The following is a 26,829-nucleotide window of genomic DNA, read 5'->3' as shown; positions in this document are numbered from 1 at the left end:
CTTGTATTTATATTAAAATCACTAGATTTTACTACCTAAATTCGAATTAGTAAAAATATTTACTAGTTTGAATCAGTGACTGACTTTTTGCTTTTGAATTAGTAAATTTTACTAATAAATTAGTAGAGATTAGCATTTATTAATAAAATTTACTAATTCAAAAGCAAAATTTATGAAAGTCACTTAAATTCAAATTACACTTCTACTAATTCAAATTTAGAGAGTAGTGAAAATTTTTGCAAAAACAGAGAAAGAATACAGTGGAACCTCGATTATAAAAACTTCCATTATCCCAAGTTTTTCACTACCTTAAAACCCAAAATATAATTTTTTACATTTATCAGAAAAAAAATCTCAAAAAATAAAGAAATTTTATTTACTATCTTCTTATGTCTACTGTTAATATCCCAAACAGGAAATAAAAGCCATTCAATATTATTTTCTAGAAATAGATGACAAGAAGGTGATCAGCAATAATTATAATTATTTTAATTATAAATACAATTATAGCTAATTAATTATTACTTTTTTTTATTTAAAAAGTTTAATAAAATTTTTGACAAGAATTTAATTATAAATTTATAAATAACAAAATTCTTCGAAGGAATTTAAGTACTTTGATTTTGAATAAAATACCTCAAGAAAATTCAATTATCTTTATAAATAATAAAATTCATCGCAAAAAATCAATTATTTTAAAAAATTTTAATAAAATTCTTTTCAAAAATTCAATTACACTTTCATAAACAACAAAATTCTTCGCATAAATTCAATTATTTTCAAGAATTCAATTATCCTCACAAATAATAAAATTCTTAGAAGAAATTCAATTATTTAAAAAAATTTTAATAAAATTCTTTTAAAGAATTTAATTATCTTAATTAATAATGAAATTTTTTGTTGAAAGTCAATTATTTTCAATCGAGATTTAAAAAAATTTAACAAATAAATTCAATCATTTTCAATAATTTAAAAAAATTCATCGAAGATTGTTGTATAAAATTTACAAATTTCTAGAATTTTTAACTGAAATTCTTCTCTAAATCAATTATTTTTATTAATTTTTGAAAAAGTTATTTAAGAATTTTCAAATCCATTTGTTTACAATTCAATTTTACGAAATTTCGATTATTCAGAAATTCGTCAATTAAATATACATTATAGAAAATAAAAACTAATAATTTCAAAAAAAATCCAATTCAACTTTTTCAAAAAAATTAATTCTACAGAATTGTTAGTTAAAAGTATGAAAATTTTAGATTTTAATATGAAACCTTTTCAAAATTAATTAAAAATTAAAAATTAAATTATTTCTAAAAATACAAATACACTCTATAATTCTTTTAAAATAATTTATTTAATGCGTAGAAATTTTTATTATTTAAGAAAATAATTAAATGTTTGCTTAGAATTGTATTAAAATTTTTTTTTATGTAAGAGAAATCTTTTTAAAAATTTTTTAAAATAGATATTGAAAATAATTAAATTGAGGAATATTTTAGAAAGTAATTAAAATTTTACCAAGAATTTTATTAAGATTTTTGAAAATAATTATTGAATTTCGGAGAACAATTTTATAATGCACTTTTGAATATAATTGAATTCATAAAAAGAATTTTATTATTTATGAAAATAATTGAAATTCTTCGATGAGTTTTATTATTTATGAAAATAATTTTATAATTTATGAAAACAATTGAATCATTGAAAGAAATTTTACATTATTTATAAAAAATAATTGAATTCTTACTAAGAACTTTATTTAATTTTTTTATAAATAATTTCAATTCTTGAGAAGAATTTTATAAAAATCTTATTAAATACCCAACTGATTTTTATGGAAAAATTTTATGAAAATTGTGTTTTAAATAATTGAATTCCTGTGAAATTTTTATTATTTATGAAAATAATTGAATGTTTTTTGTAGAATTTTATTACAATTTTTTTTACAAATAATTGAATTCTTTTGGAAAATTTTTTGAAAATAGTAGGTATTGAAAATCATTGAATTGAGAAAATTTTTTGAAAGTAATTGATATTTTACCAAGAATTTTATCAAAATTTTATGAGAATAATTAAATTTTCGTCAAAATTTCATTATTTACAAAAATAATTGAAATTTTGACGAAATTTAAAAAAAAAATTTAAACATAATTGAATTTCTGCGAAGAATTTTATTACTTTTGAGAATAATTAAATTTCTCCAATTATTTGTAACTTCTCCAAAATTCAATTTTTTTTAGTGTTTTTAATTTAAAATTCTTCTATAAATCTATTATTTTGAATAATTAATTAAATATAAATTAAAAAATGTTTCCGAAGAAGTTGAATTATTATAAAATTTTTCAAAAATCCTTATTAATAAAATCAGATGTCTGTCTGTACATTGCTTAAAACTTCAAAATGTTAACATGATTAGTTATTATGAAAATCAGAGATTCCAAAAATGTTCTTAAAAAATTTAATGTATGTATGTATGTATGTATGTATGTATGTATGTATGTATGTATGTATGTATGTATGTATGTATGTATGTATGTTTGTCTGTCACAAAAACTTTGTACCCCAATCACACAAAAACATGTGAATCGATTTAAGTCCAACTTGGTAGGTTATTAGGTATTGACCCAAGGAAGGTTTATAAATTTACAGATTTAAAAAATATTAATTAGAACGGGAGATATTCAATTTTTTCAAAAAATTCAAAAAATCGAAAATTTCAAAATTTTACATTTTTTTATGGATTGCTTTTAAACTTTCTATATTTGAGTATTACATGTTATTTGGTCACATTTTAGCATAATTTTTCAAAAAATACTATTCTACAACTAAGATGTAAATATAAAAATATTTTCAAAAACTTGAAAAATGGAAAATTTCCAAATTTCACAATTTTTAATGGATAGCTTTTAAACTTTCTAAAAATGAATATTATATGTTATTTAGTCAGATTTTATCATAATTTTGCAAAAAATACTATCCTACAAGAAATATAAAAAAATTTTCAATATATCAAAAAATCGATACTAATTACTATATGAAGTATAATTCAGTAGTATTTTTGGAGTCTCTGATTAATATTTTGATGTCAAAATAGTGCAATTCAAAATTATTTATCAAATCAATCTAATATTTTCAAGAAGTTCAGAAATATTGAAAATGGAAATTTTTTATGATTAAAATGATTTCGCAGGATGTCAAGAATTGTAAGTCACCTGTGATACAATACAAGCATATTATGCCACTAGGCAAAAACTTACATGTTAAAACGTTTTTTCATTTTAACTCTAGATTTAACTTTAAGAGATGTTTTGAGCAATGTAAAGACAAAAGTTAACACGGTGTCTATTTTTGTTTAACAAAATTCCCTGCTTTGTCCAAACTTTTCACGGTTTATCTCTTTTTTGTCAAATTTAAATTTACTTGATTTTATCCATAAATAAATCTACAAATGGCTATAAAAATTTACTTATTTTATGAAAATACTGTTTCTTAAGTTCATATAAATATAGATTGTATTACTTGCTGTCGTACAGTTTTCTGTTTATACTAATACATTTAACTGGGTATCTACCAAACGGGAAAAACTGTAAAAAGCTGGGAATATGCCGAACCGGGAATTTTCCTATCAAATTAAGAAAAAGTTTCATTATATTAATTCGCTTTTAAAAAATTGCTTTTTACTTCAATTTTTATTGATGTATAATATTTATGAAAACAGACCCGAGTCAAAATTTAAGCCCTACTTTCAGCCTAAAATTTAGGTCTTATGTTAGGTTTTAGCAGTCGTAACGTAGGGTCTACTTGCGATACAATTAGTTCCAATTAGACTCTACTATAACTCCAAAAACTGTATGGAAAATTTAATTTTTTTAATACATTAATTAAAGTACTACAAATTGATAAATATTGTTCTCTGCATTTGAATTGGTTAAAATAACTAATTTGATAACAAAAAGTCAATCACTGATTCAAATAGTAATATTTTCCTACTAAAATAGCTATAATGGTAACTAATTATTATTTTTTCCGGTCAAATTAAATTCCCTAGCTATTTCCTGATTTTCCAGATTGGTAGAAACTTAAATGTATTGGTAGAAACTAAAACCCGTCGAAGACGGGTACGACAGCTAGTTTATAATAAAATTCATCAAAAAAAAATTGAACTTTTATAAAATTTCAAATTGAAACCTTTTGAAGTTGATCTATTTATGAAAATTGTAATTGTAACTCTTTTAAAATTTAATTAATTTTGAAGCATTTAAGTAATATTACTTATTAACTCCTTAGCAGTGTAGTCAAAATAAGGTTTTCGTGACACAAATGTACAAAAATTTTTTTTTTTTTAATACTCGATATATTTTGTTTTTGGTGTCGCTGAATTCAAATATTTGGTTAAAATTAAACAATTCAAAATGGCGGCTTCAAAATGTCGATCAAAAAATGTTAAAGTTTACGAATTTTAAATTTTTTCGTTCACCATTTTTGGAGCCGCCATTTTGAATTTTTAATTTTTGACTAAAGATTTGAATTTAGAGACCCCAAAACCTCCCGAATGATCATTTTTAGCCAAATTCAGAAACTAAAATTTTTTTGGTCGACATTTTGAATTTTTTAACTCTGATCAAAAAAAATTCGGATTCAGCAGCCCCAAAAAGTTTAGAATATTCATTGATATTCATATTTCATTAATTACAGTGATTTCCCTTTTAGATGCCGCTACAGCGGTCACACACATTGGTGGCACGAATTATTTTTGCCTCTATAGACGTCAAACACAGTGAAGGGGTCAAATAATTTCTAAGTAATAATTTTATGATAGTTGTTCAAAAATTAAGTTATTTGAAAAGAAATTATTGTCAGAAATAGAAAAAAATTAAAGGTTCCCTGACTTTTTCCTGACCTGCGCGCCAACCATGTTTGTAGAAGTTATGTCAATTTGAATAAAACAATGTCCTATAAAATCTAATTTTTTTTTTATTGGATTCACGTGGAATTGTTCTGCTATTTTATTAACCCAAACGGGATATAATTTTGCAAAAAGGAAAGGGAGAGAGAGAGAGAGAGAGAAAGAGAAAATTTATGGAATCTTTCGGATATAAATTTTGCCCACTATAAATGAAGGTAGAAAGATAGATCTAAAGATCTCAACAAATCAGCCGGGTTTTTCTTAAAGAAAAGTGATCAGTCAAATTGTACACGAAGAGTAAATTACTTACGAGTGTAATAGAAAGAATTCACTCACCAATAAGAGAGAAAGAAATAAGGTAGCAACAACTGGCAGCGCACAATATCCTCTATCCTTGTCGACACTATATGAGGCACTCTGAGAATCTTCCGATAGTACATGAATAACCACTATGGATGAATTCAAGAATGAATCTTGCACGAATAGAAGGCGCACCAGTGGAATAACTATTATATTTCGATTGTAATCGTTTCGATTCCCTCTATCTGGTTGGACGGATGAAATATCCTCGCAGATGTGGATCTTTGGCAGTAACTATTAATACCCATCAATCGTTGATTCGTTGGCTGAGAATTGAGAAACGAAAGCGAGTTGAGGCACAAGACTTCGGGGAGTATACAGTGGCAATTATCTTCAGTCTGTTCAATTCTGCGTTAAATTCAATTTCTTTTTTTTTCCAAATTCAATGAATTGAATTTAATTGAATTATCGATAATAATATCGATTGTTGACAATTGGCGGATATGGAGGAAAAGAAATGGCTACTGTCAGCCAACTTGGCAAGCGAATGACGAACGAGTGAATGGTCTGGACTCGTTCGCCCTAGGAAAAACGAAGAGGAGGGCAACTAGTGGGCAGTGAGGCATGCCCTCGGAGAAGTGCGATGCACCACTATTGCAGTTCATTTAAATTCAGTCCCTCTTTGCTTCTAATCTATTCACCATGAATAAACCTTTCTTTTTTTCCTTCAAAAAATCAGAACTGTTGCGATTTAAATCAAAATTTTATCTGAAAATAGCTTTTTTTTAATCAACTTTAAAATCAAATTTTAATTAGACACAAATATTTAATAGTTAGCACTGAGTCTTCCAGAGTTACGTGACATATTTAATAAGACACTGCTCTTTAATGAACACATCTCTTTTATTGTAAGTAAAGCTCTCAAAGTTCTTGGCATTTTCTATACAACCAAAATAATCATGATCAGGGTTGTCATAAAAAATTAACTTTGTTTTTCCCTGATTTCCAGACAAAATTTTGAATTTTTCCCTAAAGCTAAAGAATATTTTGATTCACTCTAAAAATTATTAAATACTTATATATATACTCATACTTATAATAATTTAAATTTCTACAACATTTTTCAAAAAAAACTAACTTATTTAAAAGAAATGTAATAAAAATCGTCGCAAGAATATAATTATTTTTACAAGATAATAACATTTTTCACATAAATTCAATTATTTAAAAAAAATGTAATAAAATTCGTTGTAAGATTTCAATTATTTTCATAAATAATAAAATTTTTCATAGGATTTAAATTATTTTTAATACAATTTTAAATAAATTCCTCGAAAAATGTAATTATTTTCAAAAATTCTTTGCAAGAATTCAATTACATTTCACAAATAATGAAATTCTTCGCTGATATTCAAATATTCTCAAAACCTACTATTTTAATAAAATTTCTCAAAAGAATAATTCGAATATTTAAAAAAAAAATTAATAAAAAGCGTTGCAAGAATTCAATTATTTTCATAAATAATAAAATTCTTCACAGGATTTTAATTATTTAAAAAAAAATTAATAAAAATTCGTTGCAAAAATTCAATTATTATTCTGTTAAATAATAAAATTCTTCACAGGATTTCAAGTAAATTCATCGAAAAATGTAATTATTTTCAAAAATATTCAAAATTCAATTATTTTTGAGAATTTTTGCAATAATGCTTTTAATATTCGATTATTATGTAAAATTTTGACTGAAACTTATTTTTAAATCACTTTTTTTCCAAAATTCTACAAGACCTCAATTATTTAAATACAAAAATAAATAATTTATTGAATGAATGAAAGTTTTTCAAAATTGAATCCTAATAAAGAATTTTATAAATAAATTTTTAAATAATTGAAAATCATTGAATTACTTTTTGAAAAAGTAATTGAAATTTTAAAAAAAGAATTTAAAAAATTTTTGAAAATAATTGAATTTTGTAGAAGAATTTTATTATTTCAAAAGATAATTGAAATTTTGACGTGACATTTTTAAAAATTTTTGAACAGATAATTGAATTTCTGCGATGAGTTTTATTATTTAGGAAAATAATTGAATTCCTAAAAACATTTTTATATATTTATGAAAATAATCGAATCACTGAGAGGAATTTTATTGTTTATAAAAATAATTGAATTCTTACTAAGAACTTTATTTAATTTTTTTATAAATAATTGAATTCTTGAAAAGAATTTTATGAAAATTGTGTTTTAAATAATTGATTTTTATGGAAAATTTTTATGAACATTGTGATTTAAATAATTGAATTCCTGTTAAATTTTTATTATTTATGAAAATATGGAATTGAATTTTTTTGTAGAATTTTATTAACATTCTTTTTAAATAATTGAATTCTTTTGGAAAATTTTTTGAAAATATTAGTAGATATTGGAAATTATTGAATTGAGGACAATTTTTGAAAATAATTGAATTTTGGAGAAGAATTTTATTATTTTTAAAGATAATTGAAGTTTTGACGTGGCATTTTTAACAATTTTTGAACATAATTGAATTTTATTACAATTGAAAATTTATAAAAATAATTGAATCTCTGCAAAAAAATTTTATTATTTATGCAAATAATTAAATTATTTCCAATAAATTTATAAAAAAATTTGTAAATAGTTGAATTGCAGTGAAATTTTTATTATTTATGAAAATAATTTAAAGTTTGCTTAGAATTTTATCAACACTTTTCTTAAATAATTGAATTCGTTTGAAAATTTTTATTAAAATGTAGTAGATATTGAAAATCATTGAATTGAGGAAAACTTTTGAATAAGTAATTGAAATTTTGCAAAGAATTTTATCAAAATTTTTGAAAATAATTAAATTTTTGAGATGATTTTTATTATTTTTGAAGATAATTGAAATTTTGACGTGATATTTTTAAAAATTTTTGAACATAATTAAATTTTTGTGAAGAATTTTATTACATTTGAAAATATTTGAATTCATAAAAAGAGTTTTATTATTTATGAAAATAATTGAAATTTGTGATGAGTTTTATTATTTAGGAAAATAATTGAATTCCTAAAAACCATTTAATAATTTATGAAAATAATTGAATCACTGAGAGGAATTTAAAAGAAATATAATAAATTCTTTGCAAGAATACAAATATTTTCATAAATAATAATATTCTTCACAGGATTTCAATTATTTAAAAAAAAAAATGTAAAAAAAATTCGTCGCATAACTTCAATTATTTTCCTAAATAATAAAATTCTTCACAGGATTTAAATTATTTTTAACACAATTTTAAGTAATTTTTTTCTAGAGAATTTTCAAATCCATTTGTTTACAATTTAATTTAACGAAATTTTGATTATTTGGAAATTCTTTAATGAAATATTTAGAAAATAAAAACTTGAAATAATAATTTTAAAAAAAATTCAATTAAACTTTTTCAAAATTGAATTATTTCCAAACATTTATGGTATAATACTGCTTTTAATATTGAATTATTATCTAAAATTTTAACTGAAATTTACTTTGAAATCAATATTTATAATAAAATTCTACGAGAATTCAATTATTTAATTACAAAAGTAAATAATTGATTGAATTAATAAATGAACGTTTCTCGAAATTGAATTCTCATAGAGACAAGCTTCGTCAAGCATGCGCATAGTTGACGCTAGTGGTTTTGTCTAAAAAATCGCTATGGGCCTACCTGGACTATGTTCCCCTATTAACAATTTTTCATAATTTTAATAATAATAATTCTAAAAAATTTAATTGTTTAAACTTTTTTAACGTAATTTTTTTTTAGATATTTTGAATGTTCGGAAATATGTAATAGAAAATATTTTTAAAAAATTGAATTTTTAAAAACTAAAACAAGAATTATGCAATTTACTTTTTGAAAAATTATTTCAATATAATTTTCTTCAAAATTTGATTTTCAAAACTGAAATATTAAAAATAGCAATTAGGTATTATTTTCAATAAAATTTCATATAATTTAAAAGTATTTAAAAGCTTTTTAATTATATATATTTCAAAATTGTAATTATCTTTAAAAAAAATAATTCAAAAACAATTTTTGAATAATTTTACTAATTATTTTTTACGCATCACTATAAAAATCTAAATAGGTTGCATTTTATACCAAGAAATCGATATTTTGTTACAATATTTGGAAGAAAAGATGAAAAAATCACTTTTTTTGTAAAATTTAGTCGAGAAAAGTTGCTTTTTCCGAAAATAGTCGAAAAATGTCGTTCAATTAGAAGATTTATTCTACTTTTGAAAATTTCTCTTTGAAGAACACGTGGTTCAATTGAATTAAATTCAATTTGTGTAAAAACACAACAAACTGAACATTGTGTTGTAATTATTAATTGCAGTAATAATAAATAACTCCAAGGGACAAAAAATTCACGATAAAAATAAGATTAGTAACATAACCTAAAATTTACGCACCTTTCAGTTTAGTTTATTTTTCAATTTTCCGTTTTATTCATGACGCTGGAATTGAAGACATTTTGTATCCAAAAGTTATAAAATAATGTACAAGTTATTTTTTTCCGCACTTCTTTTCAAACAAACGTAGTAAATTACCACTCAATTATTAACAATACTTGTTTACACTGTTTAACAATAGTTTAAAGGGACAGTTGACTAAATCCACTAAATCCGACTAATCGGACTAATCTAATTAGATCAGCACTCCTAGCGGTCATTTTTGTAATTTGCATCCGATTAATTGACCAATCGAAGTAAAACGCGGGAAAATATAAAACAACTCAAATCAATTCAATTCAAACAAAATTTCTCTTATTACTTCAGGTAATTTCTACTTTAGACTCCTAATTTTAATTATAGAAAAAAATCAACACGAGAACTAAATTTCATAAAAGTACATATTTTGTTGTGCAAAATTTTGACATTCTAAGGAGTCGTTCACAAATTACGTCACTTTCCTAGAGAAGGGGGGGGGGGGGATAAAGCGTGACGTATTTTGTAAACGACCCCTAACGGTTAAAATATTTGAATCCTAATTTATTATTTACCACCGGTGTTAACAGATTTCTCTCCTAGACGATTTACTTCCGGGAAGTAATGTTCTATTCAGTGGTACTGAAATTTTTATTAAAGTCGTAAACTTTCCTGAAAACTTGAGTTGCATTATGTGTACAGAGAGTAGTTTCCTAGAAAAAATCATGTTTCTAGGAAGAGCTCAAGGAACGTTAAAATAATATTTTTTTCATGAATATAGAGAACGAACGAGTCAATGTGAGTGTTAAAAAAAGTGAATAATAAAGTCTTATTCATAAGTTACATAAATTACGCCAACGGAAGCGATTATTTTATCTTCCGCGCTCTTAAATGTGTGACAATCGTGACAATATAGTTGAATAATTCCAGGTAATTATTGTTTTTTAATTTAAAGAGAGAAAAAAATAACAGCAATATGACGAGTTGCAGAAAGGGCCTGAGAAAAATCAGGGATTTTTATTAAAGTACTGAAAAAAATTGAATTTAGAAGAAGTAACAAATGATTACAGAAATTCAATTATGTAATAAAATTCAATTATGTTCAAAAAGTTTTAAAAATGCCACGTCAAAATTTCAATTATCTTTAAAAATAATAAAATTCTTCTCCAAAATTCAATTATTTTCAAAATTTTTAATAAAATTCTTGGCAAAATTTCAATTATTTTCAAAAATTGTCCTCAATTCAATGATTTTCAATATCTACTAATATTTTCAAAAAAATTTCCAAAAGAATTCAATTATTTAAAAAGAATGTTAATAAAAATCTACAAAAAAATTCAATTATTTTCATAAATAATAAAAATTTAACAGGAATTCAATTATTTAAAACGCAATTTTCATAAAATTTTCCCGTAAAAATCAATTATTTAAAAAGATTTTAATAAAATTCTTTTGAAGAATTCAATTATTTATAAAAAAATCCAAGACTTTCTCATTTCTGATGAGAATGTAAAAATTAATTAAAGTTCTTCGTAAGAATTCAATTACTTTAATAAATAATAAAATTCCTCTCAGTGATTCGATTATTTTCATAAATATATAAAAATGTTTTTAGGAATTCAATTATTTTCCTAAATAATAAAACTCATCGCTGAAATTCAATTACGTTCAAAAATTTTTAAAAATGTCACGTCAAAATTTCAATTATCTTTAAAAATAATAAAATTCTTTTCCAAAATTCAATTATTTTCCAAAATTTTCCATAATTCAATGATTTTCAATATCTACTATATTTTAATAAACATTTTCAAAAGAATTCAATTACTTAAAAAAGTGTTGATAAAATTCTATGCAAACATTGAATTAGTTTTATAAATAATAAAAATATCACACGAATTCAACTATTTTCAATTTTTTGTTCAATTTCTTGTCAATAATTCAATTATTTGACTAAATAATAAAATTTTTTTACCGAGATTCAATTATTTTCATGAATAATAAAATTCATCATAGAATTTCAATTATTTTTAATACAATTTTAACTGAATTCCTCGAAAAATGAAAATTATTCTTGACAATTTTATTAAAATTCGTCGAAAAAATTCAATTATTTAAAAATTTGTTTATAAAATTCTTTATTAGGATTCAATTTTGAAAAACATTCATTTATTCAATAAATTATTTATTTTTGTATTTAAATAATTGAATTTTTGCAGAATTTTCTAATAAAAAATATGGATTTAAAAATGAATTTCAGCAAAAATTTTACATAATAATCGAATATTAAAAGCATTATAGCGTAAATTTTCAAAAATAATTGAATTTTGAATATTTTTGAAAATAATTACATTTTTTGAAGAATTTACTTAAAATTGTATTGATAATAATTGAAATCCTGTGAAGAATTTTATTATTTAACAGAATAATAATTGAATTCTTGCAACCAATTTTATTAAATTTTGTTTAAATAATTGAAATCCTGTGAAGAATTTTATTATTTATGAAAATAATTGAATTCTTGCAACGAATTTTTATTAAATTTCTTTTAAATAATTGAAGTCTTGTAAATAATTTTATTATTTATGAAAATAATTGAATTCTTCCAACGAATAATTTATTAAATTTTTTTTTAATAATTGAATTGTTTTGAAAAATTTGATTTTGAAAATATTTAAATTTCAGCGGAGAATTTCAATATTTGTGAAATGTAATTAAATTCTTGAAAAGAAAATATAAAAATAATTACATTTTTCGAGAAGAATTTACTTAAATTGTATTGAAAATAATTGAAATTCAGGGAAGAATTTTATTATTTATAAAAATAATTGAATTCTTACAAAGAATTTTTTTTAAATAATTGAATTGATGTGAAAAATTTTATTACTTGTAAAAATAATTGAATTCTTGCAAAGGATTTTATTTAAATTTTTGTAAATAATTAAATTTTTTTTTTGAAAAATTTTATGTAAATTTAAATTATTATAAAACATGAAGATAACAATCATTCCGAGTCGAAGACTCGGAGTAAATTGATATCTTCATGTTTTATAATAATATTCTTAAATGTTATTGAATTTCAAAAGGTTTGAATTTAAAAATTTTTGAAAATCTTAATTCTTATGGAAAAATAATAATGATTAAATATTTATTTAAAAAAAATTTATTGATGTTTTCGAATAATTTTCCAATTAAAGAAATTTGTAATTAAATGTAACAGATAATTTTTTTGAGTATCTAATCATTTTTATAGTGAATCAGAATATTTTTTAGGGACAGGGATAAAATTCTGAAAAAGACGATATTTTCAATTTTCAAGAAGACGATAATAAATTTGTAAAGATACTTAAAACTTAATTTGTAAAATAAAAATTAGTGTCGAACTTTTTTGATTAGTTTGCAGAATGTTGAGAAATTTCTCACAGTCTTGAATTTTCGAGGAGGCTTTTCATTTTCTACGGCCTGATTACTGTCGAAACATAACACGAAACTTTTCTGATTCAAGAGCAGCTTTTTGGCACATTCTCTAAAATTCTCTAATTACGTTTCGACGGGGGGTTGAGAAAAGCGATTAGGACAGAAACACACACACTCACACACAGGAGAGAGAAAAGGGAATTAGTGTTCATTGTTTTGTCGAAAATTCTCGTTTTGCTTCGTGTCTAGACCTATATTCGCTATATATGTAGCCACATTGGCGAATGAGAAAAACAACAAAGTGAAAAAAAAGAGAGGCGTGTCGCCAATTGCTTCGTAAGCTCAATTATTATCGAGAATGAACTACATTGTGGCACGCGTCAACACCAGTCATTACGTTATTCAAATGACTATTCATCAGCCACGATAACCGGTTCATTATCACTTTTTAAAATCCCATTTCAATCCCAAATACAATTCAGATTATAATAATTAAAATTTTTTTTTTAAATTAAAAAACATTTTTAGAAAAGTCTTAAAAATGTCTTAAAAATTTCTTAAAAATTTCTATTAAAAATAGAAATAGTAGATCTTTCTGGGAAATCAATTTTCGACGAGTTAAAATTTTCGTTTCAAAATATAAAATTAAAATTACACACTTTTTAGTTTCTTTAGCATCTTTAGTAGTTAGTTTACTGTCAATATTTAACTAACATAAAGAAACGTTAATTTTCCCTGGTGTAAAGTAGAGAAATTTCTGAATTGAAGTCACGCCACTGACCACAGGTATTTCCTTCTAAATTCGACCCTGTAGTCAAGATACAGAGCGTAACTTAACTACAGAAGAACGCTTAACACAATTCTGCCATCAAAATGAAAAATATGCTACAAAATATTTGTTTCCTTTTTTTATAATAAAAACTGACATCAATTTATTCTTACAAACTTTTCGTTATTTAGAAAAATTAATCAACAAAAAAAAGAATCAAATTTTACTGAAATTTGTAAATATTATCAAAATTATCAAAATAATAAATTAATATTAATAATTTTTAATTTATTTTTCGATTTATAATAATAATTCTATGCTTATTTAGAAAAAAAATCAAATTTCACTAAAATTTGTAAATATTATCAAAATGATCAAAATAATTAATTAATATTACTAATTTTTAATTTATAATAATAATTATATACTTATTTAGAAGAAAAAGTCAAATTTTACTGAAAATTATAATTATAATTATTGTCAAAAATAAAAATAAACCGAAACATAATTTACGATGAAAAGCAAATAAACCTGAAGATAATTAACCCCTAAGGAAATATTAACAAAAATATTAGAAAAATAATGTTTACAGTTAAAAAAATAATTTTTTCAACTCCATGACCAGCGATTTTTAAGGTATTTTTCTTGAGAGAAAAAAAACAATTATACATTGTCCCGATTCTCAGGCAATTCTAAGTATTTCTTTGTTTATTAATATTTGTATTTAAATTTCCTAAAACTGTAATTATTTCATTAAGTATACTTTCTTAAAATGTATTCAATTTTACAATTTCTTTTTGCATTTCATTATTTTTCTATTTTTTCTGAAGACAAATTTCATTTTTATTATAGGCTTCGCACTCAAAAATTAATTTTAAAAACGTAGCAAAAAGTAGCTATAAGACTGAAAAAAGTATCTATCGAAAAATTAAATTTCATCACTAAAATACTCGTTTTAGTCGATTTACAAAAGTCATAATCATTTTTTTCTGCATATATTCAATTATTATCTAAAATTTTAACTGAAATCCATTGTTAAATCAATTCTTTTTGAAAAGTTCTATGAAAATTCAATTATTTAAATACAAAAATAAATAATTTATTGAATAATTGATTACTTCTTAAAATTTATCTTAATATTAGTAATCTTAATCTTAATTAATCTTCTATTCAAGAATTTTAATAAATTTTTTAAAAATAAATACATTTTTCGAGCAATTATTCATTTAAAAATTGTATCTATTAAAAATAATTTAAATCTTACAAAGAATTTTATTACTTACGATTGAAAATAGATTAATTTTTAGAAGAATTTTATTGAAATTGTATTAAAAATAATTGCATCTTATATAAAGAATATTATTAAAGTGTTTGAAAATAATTGAATTTCTGGGAAGATTTTTATTAATTTTTTTTTATTAATTGAATTTTTCCAATAAATTTAGAAAAGATTCTATTGGAAATAATTGAATTCTTATAAAAATTGTATCAATAATTTCAAAATAATTAAATTATTTCGAAGAATAGAATTGAAATTGGATTGAAAATAATTGAATTCCAAAAAAGAATTTTATCAAAATTTTTGGAAATAATTCAATTATTTCGAGAAATTCAATTTAAATTGTATTAAGAATAATTATTGAATTCTTATACAAGTTTTTAAAAAAAATTTGTAAGTAATTGAATTCCTCTAAAGAATTTTATTATTTATAAAAATTACTCAATTTTCTTGAAATTTTTTATACGAATTAAATTAAAATTGTATCAAAAATATGCAATAATTCTTGTATCAAATTTTATTAAAATATTAAAAATAATTTAATTCTTTCTAAAAATTTGTATTAAAATTGTTTTGCAAGTAATTGAATTTTTGCGAAGAATTTTATTTTTTTAGAAAATAATTTAAATGTTTTAAGAGTTTTATGGAAATTTATGAAAATAATCGAATTCTTGCGAAGAATTTTTTAAAAATTATATTCAAAATAATTGAATTTCTGTAAAAAATGTTATTATTTGCAAATATAATTAAATTCTTGTATAGAATTTTATTAACGTTTCTGGAAATAATTGATTTTTCTGAACCATTTTCTTAAAATTTAAAAGAATAATTCAATTAGAATTGTATTAGAAATAATTGAATTCTTGGAAAGAATTTGATTATTTATGAAAATTATTTAATTCTTATATAAATAAATTTTATCAAAATTTAGACTGTAATTAAGTTCTTTAAAAAAAATTTCATTAAAATATTTCAATTAAATGATTTCTTTCGATAAATTTTCTTAGAAAATTGCATCTTAAATAATAGAATTCGTGCGAAAATTTAGTATTCGTGCTATTATTTGAATATTTGCGAAAAATTTGATTAAAATCTTTTATAAAAAATTGTATTCTTTTAAGTTATTTGATTAAAATATTAGATATTGAAAATAATTGCATTTCGGTTAAAGATTTCATTATTTATAAAAATAATTGGAATCTTGTGAAGAAATTAAAAAAAAGTTTTGACAATAAGTAAATTATTTGAAAGAATTTTATTAAAATTTTTTGAATTGTTCCTAAAAAGTATTTTATTAAAAATTTTAATAATAATTTTTTTATTTTAATTATTTGCGAATTTTAAAGTGGTGCAAATTTTCAGAAAAAGAAGAAATAGGTAGCTTTTAGTGTAACAAATTTTAAAAAAAAGTATCCAAATAGTAGGTAATCGTTAAAAAAGTAGTAAATAGTAAGTTTTAGTAGATGAGTGCGAAGCCTGTTATTTACTATTTATGATTTAGAAATTGTAATTTATAATTATTATTAAAATTATTTTTCAAAATTAATCTATTTAAATTATTTATTATCAAAGTTTAATTTTTGATGGCAGAAATTATTATATTTATACACATTTCTCTTAAAATACCTACTGTGAAAATTTGATTTAAGAGGAAAATGAAAACAAAAGAGTTGATAAAAAATAAAAAATATAAATTACTCACGTGAATCCCTTTCAATTAAATCATAAAGAAGAGCGGCAGCTTTTTTCTCGTCAACGCAGTCCCAAAATCCATCGCAGGCTATTATCAAAAAATCCTCGCTCCCATCCAACGGAATTTTAAGGATTTCCGGTTCACTTGAAATGTATGGCTTATATTGTCTGTCACCTGAAATAAAATTCACAATTATTTTCTGTACTTGAAATGAAAAATGTAAATAAATTGCTTCTCTAAAATTTTTATTCATATTTATTTATATTTATATACAATATAAATATTTTCTTGAAATTTTTTTCAACTTGAAGAAAAAATAATTATATTAATGTTACCGTGAATGGAAAAATAAATCAATGTTACATTATAATACACGGGGGGGGGGGGGGGGAAATTAATATTAATTGGAAATATTTCATTTAATTAATGAGAATAAACACTTTGTGCCAGTATCAACAAAAGGTGCTTTTAGAGGAGACTATATCTCTTACACACTTTTTAAAAACACGCAAGTAACGTAGAATCAGTATTCAAGACAGTCATAATTAAGTTTAATCACCTAATTAATGAATGTGAGGCTGATCTACATAATGGCGCCAAAGTAGCGTGGGCGCTTCCGGTTATTACATTACATATTTCAACACACTTTTTTTTCTTTCTTTTTCTATATTTATATACATAATTATATTTTTATTTTGCCGCACTTTGATAATAGAATTTTTCTTTTCTTTTCGCGAGTAAAATAATGTTATTTCATTCTAAACTTGCCAAACTTCAAGATACTTTTTTTTATTCTGCTTTGGAGGCTCAAATCTGTGTAAAAGAAATCGTGACAAGTAAAAAAGAACTTTTAATAAAGAACAATGTATGAACAGTATCCCTAATCGATAAAAATAATTGAATTCAATTTATAGTTATTTTTTCGAGATATAAAATTCAGGGCTCGAACCAGTGAAAATATTTCAAAATACAGATTTTACGGACCAAGAATGAAAAATTATTTTACTTCTTTAAAATTATTTTCATCATTTCAATTTAATTATTATTTTCAAGAATTTTTAACTAAAAGTATTCTTCTCCTAAGACCTAAACAATTATTTTTAATAATTTTCGAAAAAGTTCTTCGCTAATTATATATATTAAATATATATTAGAAAATAGAAACTTCAAACAATATAAAAAAATTTAATTAAACTATTTCAAAAAAATTAATTTCAAAATTCAATTATTTCGAATAATTCACGCTATATTGCCTTCAATATTAAATTATTATCTAAAATTTTAACTGAAATTCATTTTTATGAAATGAAAATCAATTTTTATTAGAAAATTCTACTAAATTTTAATTATTTAGATACAAAAATAAATAATTTATTGAATAATTAAATGTTTACTTAAAATTTAATTCTTATAAAGAATTATATTAACAAATTTTTAAATAATTGAATTCTTTTGACGAATTTTAATAAAAATTTATAAGAATAATTACATTTTTCGAGAAATTCAATTAAAATTGTATGTAATTTCAAAAAATTTTTGCAAGAATTTAATTACATTTCACAGATAATGAAATTCTTCGCTGAAATTCTAATATTTTCAAAACCTACTATTTTAATAAAATTTCTTAAAAAAATTCAATTATTTAAAAAAAAATGTAATAAAATTCGTTGCAAGAATTCAATTATTTTCATAAATGATAAAATTCTTCACAGGATTTCAATTATTTAAAAAAATAAAATAAAAATTCGTTTCAAGAATCAAATATTTTCATAAATAATAAAATTCCGAGTAAAATTCTTCCCAGGATTTCAATTATTCTTCTAAATAATAAAATTCTTCACAGGATTTCAATTATTTTTAATACAAATTTTAATTAAAGTCTTCAAAAAATGTAATTATTTTTTAAAATATTCAAAATTCAATTATTTTTTAAAATTAAAATACTAACTAACATTTTATTTTTAATACAATTTTAATTAAAGTCTTCAAAAAATGTAATTATTTTTAAAAATATTCAAAATTCAATTATTTTTTAATATTCAAATACTAACTAAAATTGTAACTGAAATTCATTTTTAAATCAAATTTTATAAGAAAATTGTACGAGAACTCAACTATTTAAATACAAAAATTAATAATTTATTGAATAATTGAATGATTCTTAAAATTGAATTCTCATAAAGAATTGAAGGGCTACATAAAATAAGGGGACGAACGCGTGGTTGAAAGGGATAATATCAGTCAGGTAGCAGCGAGCGGCTCAAGGCTTGTCACTGCTACCCGACTGGTAGTATCCCTTCCAAGCCTCGCGTTCGTCCCCTTATTTTATGTAGCCCTTCAATTATATATAAAAAATTTGTAAATAATTGAATTCTTTTGACGAATTTTAATAAAATTCTTAAGAATTATTACATTTTTCGAGAATTTTGAATAAAATTGTTTTAAAAGTAGGTAATGGAAATTCTGCGATGAATTTTATTATATATTTATAAAAATAATTGATTTTCTAAAAAGAATTTTATTATTTTTTAACATAATTAAATTTTTGTGAAGAATTTCATTACTCTTGAAAATAATTGAATTTCTGCAATAATTTTTAATTTCTCTAAAATTCAATTTTTTTCGTGAAATTCTTCAATAAATCAATTATTTTTAATAATTTTTGAAAAAGTTATTTGAGAATTTTGAAATTCATTTGTTTATAATTCAATTTTCCAAAATTTCATTTATTCGGAAATTCTTCAAATAAATACATATATATCAGAAAATAAGAACTTAAAAAAAATAATTTTACTTAAAAGTATGAAAAATTAAAATTTTCAGAGATTTTTATATGAAAATTAATTTTAAAATCTACTATTTAATAGAATTTCTTAAAAGAATTCAATTATTTTTAAAAAAATGTAATAAAATGCGTTGCAAGAATTCAATTATTTTCATAAATTATACAAATCTTTACTGGATTCTAATTATTAAAAAAAAAATTTAATAAAAATTCGTTGCAAGAATTCAACTATTTTCATAAACAATAAAATTCTTCACAAGATTTCAATTATTTTAAAAGAATGTAATAAAAATTCTTTACAGGAATTCAATTATTCTCCTATAAATAATAAAATTCTTCACAGGATTTCAATTATTTTTAATACAATTTTATGTAAATTCTTAGAAAAGTGTAATTATTTTCAACAATATTAAAATTCAATTATTTTTGAAAATTCATGCTATAATGCTTTTAATATTTAATTATTATGTAAAACTTTAACTGAAATTCATTTTTAAGTCAATTTTTATAAGAAAATTCTATTAGAATTCAATTATTTGAATAAAAAAAAAATTTATTGAATAATTGAATTCTCATGAAGAATTTTATCAACAAATTTTTAAATAATTGAATTCTTTTGACGAATTTTAATAAAAGTTTTAAGAATAATTACACTTTTTGAGGAATTCCATTAAAATTGTATTAAAAATAATTGGAATTCAGCATTGAGTTTTATTTTATGAAAATAATTGAATTCCTAAAAAGAATTGAATTATTATTTACGAAAATAATTGAATCGTTGTAAAAATTTTATTATTTATGAAAATAATTGAGCTATTTAGAAGAAATTTATAAAAATTTGTAAATAATTGAATTCCTGTGAAATTTTTATTATTTTATGAAAATAATTAAGTGTTTGGCTAGAATTTTATTAATATTTTTTTAAATAATTGAATTCTTTTGGAAAATTTTATTTAAATAATAGATATTGAAAATCGTTGAATTAGGAAAAATTTTTTTAAATAATTGAAATTTTGACAAGAATTTTATTAAAATTTAAAAAAAATTTTGAAAATAATTGAATGTCAGATAGGCCAGTCGGTGAGTGCAAAAAGTGCACAAAAGTGCAACTGGAAAAGTCTCAATAGTTTCTTGTAGTTTGGGGGCCCCATATAAGAGCACCATGGTTTGCTCTCGATTTCCGGTTGCAAAAAATAGTGTAAACAATCGTCAAAGTTCGAGAAACGTAGTTTTTCGATGACCCTTGCTTCCGGTTAAATTTTAGAGGAAAAAGTTGTTATTGAAAGTTGTAGAGCCTAAAAATACCTTTCAAATGATTGGTCATACGTTGAAAAAGGTTAATTAGTTTAGTTGCAAATGAATTTAAACCATTAAAAATAGCACTTTTTTAATTGTTTAATAACTTTGTTAATAATTATTGAATTTGTTTACAACTCACCAGGAATATTCTCCTTGCGAAGCTGAATAAATTAAAAAAAAAGTCAACTCGATCGGACAAATAGTTTATGTTTTATTCCATTTGTTAACTAAAAACATGAAATTTTTCAACAGAATTTCCCCACTTTTGGACCTGCGAATTTCGTTTTTTTTTCTTCGAGAGTACAGTTTAGGAGTCAAACTTTGATTCCATTTAAATGGGAAATTGATTTTTCTTATCTAAGTGCATAATAATAGACGTTAAAAAAGGGTATGTTTTTTTGACATAAACAAATGGAATAACTCAGTCAATTTTCACTTTATCGATTTGGTGTAAAGGGATTTAAATTTCATTCGTTTTCACAAAACTTTTCCAAAAAAAAATCCGACCTAGCTTCAAGGAGGGGGGAGTTAGTTTATTTTTTTCAAAAAATTCCTGACTAGTTAATTATCAATATTTTTAATTGCAATTCATACCACTTATAGTTCAATGTATGTATTTTATGAAAAAAAATTGGACATAAGGTTTTGTGCATTTATTTTTAATTTATATCAAGTAAAAGTAAATGTATCCATTTTTCAACCTCTGAACGGCGGAGTGGGGGTACTCGGAGGAGCGTGATTCTCGCCGCCACAACTCAATTCAGCCGTTCAAATTTGCAAAAATTGTCATAACTTCGTTAATTATTTACCGATTTTTATCTTTCTTTTTTTAATTTGATGTATTTTTTTACGCTGAATCCAAAAATAATTTTATATGTTTTCAAAATACAATATTTTTAAAAATAAAAGAGAAAATTTTTTTAACAAAAAATTTTTAATTATTATTTATAACATTTGACAAAAAATTCTTTTCGTACATATAATTCCATTGCATTCAGAATAATATTATGACATAAAAAAATTCAAATTAATTATTTATAAGCTTGTAGCATCAGGTTCACATATGCACGCCTGTTCAACTATCAATACAACGATGCTACACACTTATATATAATTAATTTTAATTTTTTTATGTCATAATATTATTTTAAATTCAATGGAATTATATGTACGAAAAGAATTTTTTGTCAAATATGATAAATAATAATTAAAAATTTGTTGTTAAAAATTTTTTCTTTCTTATTATTAAAAATATTGTATTTTGAAAACATATAAAATTATTTTTGGATTCAGCGTAAAAAAATACATCAAATTAAAAAAAGAAAGATAAAAATCGGTAAATAATTAACGAAGTTATGACAATTTTTGCAAATTTGAACGGCTGAATTGAGTTGTGGCGGCGAGAATCACGCTCCTCCGAGTACCCCCACTCCGCCGTTCAGAGGTTGAAAAATGGATACATTTACTTTTACTTGATATAAATTAAAAATAAATGCACAAAACCTTATGTCCAATTTTTTTTCATAAAATACATACATTGAACTATAAGTGGTATGAATTGCAATTAAAAATATTGATAATTAACTAGTCAGGAATTTTTTGAAAAAAATAAACTAACTCCCCCCTCCTTGAAGCTAGGTCGGATTTTTTTTTGGAAAAGTTTTGTGAAAACGAATGAAATTTAAATCCCTTTACACCAAATCGATAAAGTGAAAATTGACTGAGTTATTCCATTTGTTTATGTCAAAAAAACATACCCTTTTTTAACGTCTATTATTATGCACTTAGATAAGAAAAATCAATTTCCCATTTAAATGGAATCAAAGTTTGACTCCTAAACTGTACTCTCGAAGAAAAAAAAACGAAATTCGCAGGTCCAAAAGTGGGGAAATTCTGTTGAAAAATTTCATGTTTTTAGTTAACAAATGGAATAAAACATAAACTATTTGTCCGATCGAGTTGACTTTTTTTTAATTTATTCAGCTTCGCAAGGAGAATATTCCTGGTGAGTTGTAAACAAATTCAATAATTATTAACAAAGTTATTAAACAATTAAAAAAGTGCTATTTTTAATGGTTTAAATTCATTTGCAACTAAACTAATTAACCTTTTTCAACGTATGACCAATCATTTGAAAGGTATTTTTAGGCTCTACAACTTTCAATAACAACTTTTTCCTCTAAAATTTAACCGGAAGCAAGGGTCATCGAAAAACTACGTTTCTCGAACTTTGACGATTGTTTACACTATTTTTTGCAACCGGAAATCGAGAGCAAACCATGGTGCTCTTATATGGGGCCCCCAAACTACAAGAAACTATTGAGACTTTTCCAGTTGCACTTTTGTGCACTTTTTGCACTCACCGACTGGCCTAAGAGAAGAATTTTATTATTTCTAAAAATAATTGAAATTTTGAAGAGAATTTAAAAAAAATTTTTAACATAATTGAATTTCTGCGAAGAATTTTTTTACTTTTGAAAATAATTGAATTTCTGCAATAATTTGTAATTTCTCTAAAATTCTCTAAAGTTTATCGTAGGTACAATTTACGAACTTTTGTCCTTTTTCTATAAAATTATGGACTTTACGAACCTTTTTTAAAAAAAAAACTGACTTTTACGGACTTGAAGCCTGAAAATTGAAGGGATTGAATTGAAAATGAATAATTTTAGTGAGACAGCTGATGAAATTAAATAACCTAATAAAAATTTAATTAAAGTATAGTCGCACGTAGTATTGTGTCAGCCGGTTGCAATGCCAACAGCAGCCAACAGGATACTCGACACGCGTCCAGAATTTTCACGCGACCCTAAATGGTATAGTGGACGATTGTGTTTGGTCCAATGGCTACCCTACTTGGTTGTCACTTCCTCGTACGGTTGTTTCAAACAAAATCATTGTTCGAGGGTTATAGCTGACTCACAATTTGTGTCCCCCTTTCTCTAATAATTAATATAAAGAACTTACACCTCACTTGTAATAAACACTTGCTAAACACTCTCTATCAATTTCGTAAATCTCATATTACAACATCAATACTTATTATATTCGCATCTATTCTTTCATTTGTCAATGTAGGTATTTAGTTCATTTTTCGCCAATTTAATATTCTATACAAATTTTGTAACTAAATACACTGAATGTCACGCTCTGGCTTATTTTTACGTTTTTATGCGGATTTTACCATTTTTGCTTTAATTAAAAGTTTCTTTTTAATTGCATAAACCTACCCACGTCGACAAATTTCATATGGAAGTACCCCTGGAAGTTCCATGGAAATTCTGCAAGTTTTTTAATTTAATATTATTTTAACATTTCTATTATGATTAGAGTCTAATAATAAGCTTTGTTGCAATTTATTTGCAAAACTTGAATGAAATACGCATTTTGCAAAAAAAATTGCAACGAAGCTTATTATTAGACACTAATCATAATAGAAATGTTAAATTATTATTAAAATAAAAAACTTACAGATTTTCATAAAAAAAACCCAAATTTGATATTCGACTTCAAAAATTATAAAAAAAAAATTGTCAAGACTAGCGTCGTTTTTAAGACACAATTTTTTTCTGAATCGGAAAAAAATTCTAAGAAAAAACTAATTCTACATAATTGTTAGTTAACCCCTTCAGTGTGTAGCTAAAATATAACAAAATGGTCCCAAAATGTGTAAGACCTTCTTGTAAATAAATTTTCATGACAATAGGTACTAAGGGGTTTTTGGGGTCGCTGATTACGATTCCGGTGTTAGTTTTCAAAAATTCAAAATGGCGGATCCAAAATGGCGGACACGATTTTTAAAAATTCATTGGATTCGCTTAAAAATCGTTACTCGGGGATTTTCGTGGTCGCTGATTACGAATCTGACATTAGTTTTTTAAAATTCAAAATGGCGGATCCAAAATGGCGGACACGATTTTGAAAAATTCATTGAATACGCTTAAAATTCGTTATTCGGGGGTTTTCGGGGTCGCTGATTACGAATCTGTTATTAGCTTTTCAAAGTTTAAATGGTAAGAATTATTAAAAGAATTTATCGGGGCGCATGATTATTCCCCAAATGTCATTTTTCCGAAATGTCATTTTACCGAACTGCACTTTTGCGAATAGTCAATTTTGCGAAAAGCCAATTTTGCGAAATGTCACTTTTGCGAATTGTCATTTTTTCGAAAAGCTATTTTTGCGAATTGTCATTTTTGCGAATCGCAATTTTTACGAATTGTCAATTTTCCGAAAAGTTATTTTTGCGAATCGCCATTTTTACAAATTGTCAATTTTCGGAAAAGTCATTTTTGCGAATTGTCATTTTTACGAAAAGACATTTTTGTGAAATGTCATTTTTGCGGAAAGAGATTTTTCTGAAATGTCATTTTTACGATTAGTCATTTTTGCGAAAAGTCATTTTTGCGAATTGACATTTTTGCGAATTGTCATTATTGAGAAATGTCATTTTTGCGAATTGTCACTTTTGCGATTTGTCAATTTTTCGAAAACTCATTTTTGCGAATTGTCATTTTTACGAAAAGACATTTTTGTGAAATGTCATTTTTGCGAAAAGCCATTTTTGCGAATAGTCATTTTTACGAATTGACATTTTTGCGAATTGTCAATTTTCCGAAAAGTCATTTTTGCGAATCGCCAATTTTACGAATTGTCAAATTTCCGAAAAGTCATTTTTGCGAATTGTCATTTTTGCGAAAAATACAATAGAAACTTGTAGGTATCTATAAATTCACTATTGTATTTTTCGCAAAAATGACAATTCGCAAAAATGACTTTTCGGAAAATAGACAATTCGTAAAAATGGCTATTCGCAAAAATGACTTTTCGGAAAATTGACAATTCGTAAAAATATCGATTCGCAAAAATGACAATTCGCAAAAATAGCTTTTCGCAAAAATAACAATTCGTAAAAATGGCAATTCGTAAAAATGGCGATTCGCAAAAGTAACAATTCGCAAAAGTGACATATCTTAAAAATGACAATTCGCAAAAATAGCAATTTGTAAAAATAGCAATTCGTAAAAATGACTTTTCGCAAAAATGGCTTTTCGCAAAAATGTCTTTTCGTAAAAATGACAATTCGCAAAAATGAGTTTTCGAAAAATTGACAAATCGTAAAAATGGCGATTCGCAAAAATGACAATTCGCAAAAATGAGTTTTCGAAAAATTGACAAATCGTAAAAATGGCGATTCGCAAAAATGAGTTTTCGAAAAATTGACAATTCGTAAAAATTGCGATTCGCAAAAATGACAATTCGCAAAAATAGATTCTCGTAAATATGACAATTCGCAAAAGTGACATTTCGCAAAATTGGCTTTTCGCAAAATTGACTATTCGCAAAAGTGCAGTTCGGTAAAATGACATTTCGGAAAAATGACATTTGGGGAATAATCATGCGTCCCACTTCAGATTCGTGATCAGCGACCCCAAAAACCCCCGAGTAAAAATTTTTAAAAGAATTTATCCACTTTTGAAATTTTTCAAAATTTTTGGCGGCCATTTTGGATGAAAAATGATTTATTTTGAAAATCTGACTTCAGAATCGTGATCAGCGACCCCAAAAACCCCCGAGTAAAAATTTTTGCGAATATACGTTAAGATGTTTTCTTGTTCGGGCCATGACGTGTATACACGTCATCCACTGTTTGGGCCAGTTTTTTTCATGACGTGTATACACGTCATCCACAGTCAAGGGGTTAAAATATGAAAAATTCAGATTTTCAAAGATTTTAATTTGAAACCTTTTCAAAATTCAATTATTTCAAAAAATTTATATTATTTGTAACCTTTTTCAAAAATTCAATATTTTCGTAGAGCTTTCAACTAAAATTCTTCTCAAGATCAATTAGTTTTAATAATTAAATTACTAATAATTCAAAATATACTAAAAAAATTCAAC

General features: G+C 23.3%; 1 protein-coding gene across 1 annotated transcript in view; it reads right to left on the bottom strand.

Annotated features, from left to right (window-relative positions):
• Positions 1-26,829, bottom strand: part of LOC122511259 (serine-rich adhesin for platelets-like) — a 223,437-nt gene that overhangs the window by 174,877 nt on the left and 21,731 nt on the right. Inside the window, exon 7 of the mRNA XM_043626405.1 lies at positions 16,851-17,015. Coding sequence (XP_043482340.1) covers positions 16,851-17,015 — 165 coding nt within the window. The remainder of the gene's footprint in view (positions 1-16,850; positions 17,016-26,829) is intronic.

Source organism: Leptopilina heterotoma, unplaced genomic scaffold, assembly GCF_015476425.1.
Source record: "Leptopilina heterotoma isolate Lh14 unplaced genomic scaffold, ASM1547642v1 Lhet_121, whole genome shotgun sequence".
In the NCBI taxonomy this organism is placed as follows: Eukaryota; Metazoa; Arthropoda; class Insecta; order Hymenoptera; family Figitidae; genus Leptopilina; species Leptopilina heterotoma.
Note: the sequence above shows the minus strand (reverse complement) of the source record. Positions and strands in the feature narration are given on the sequence as shown.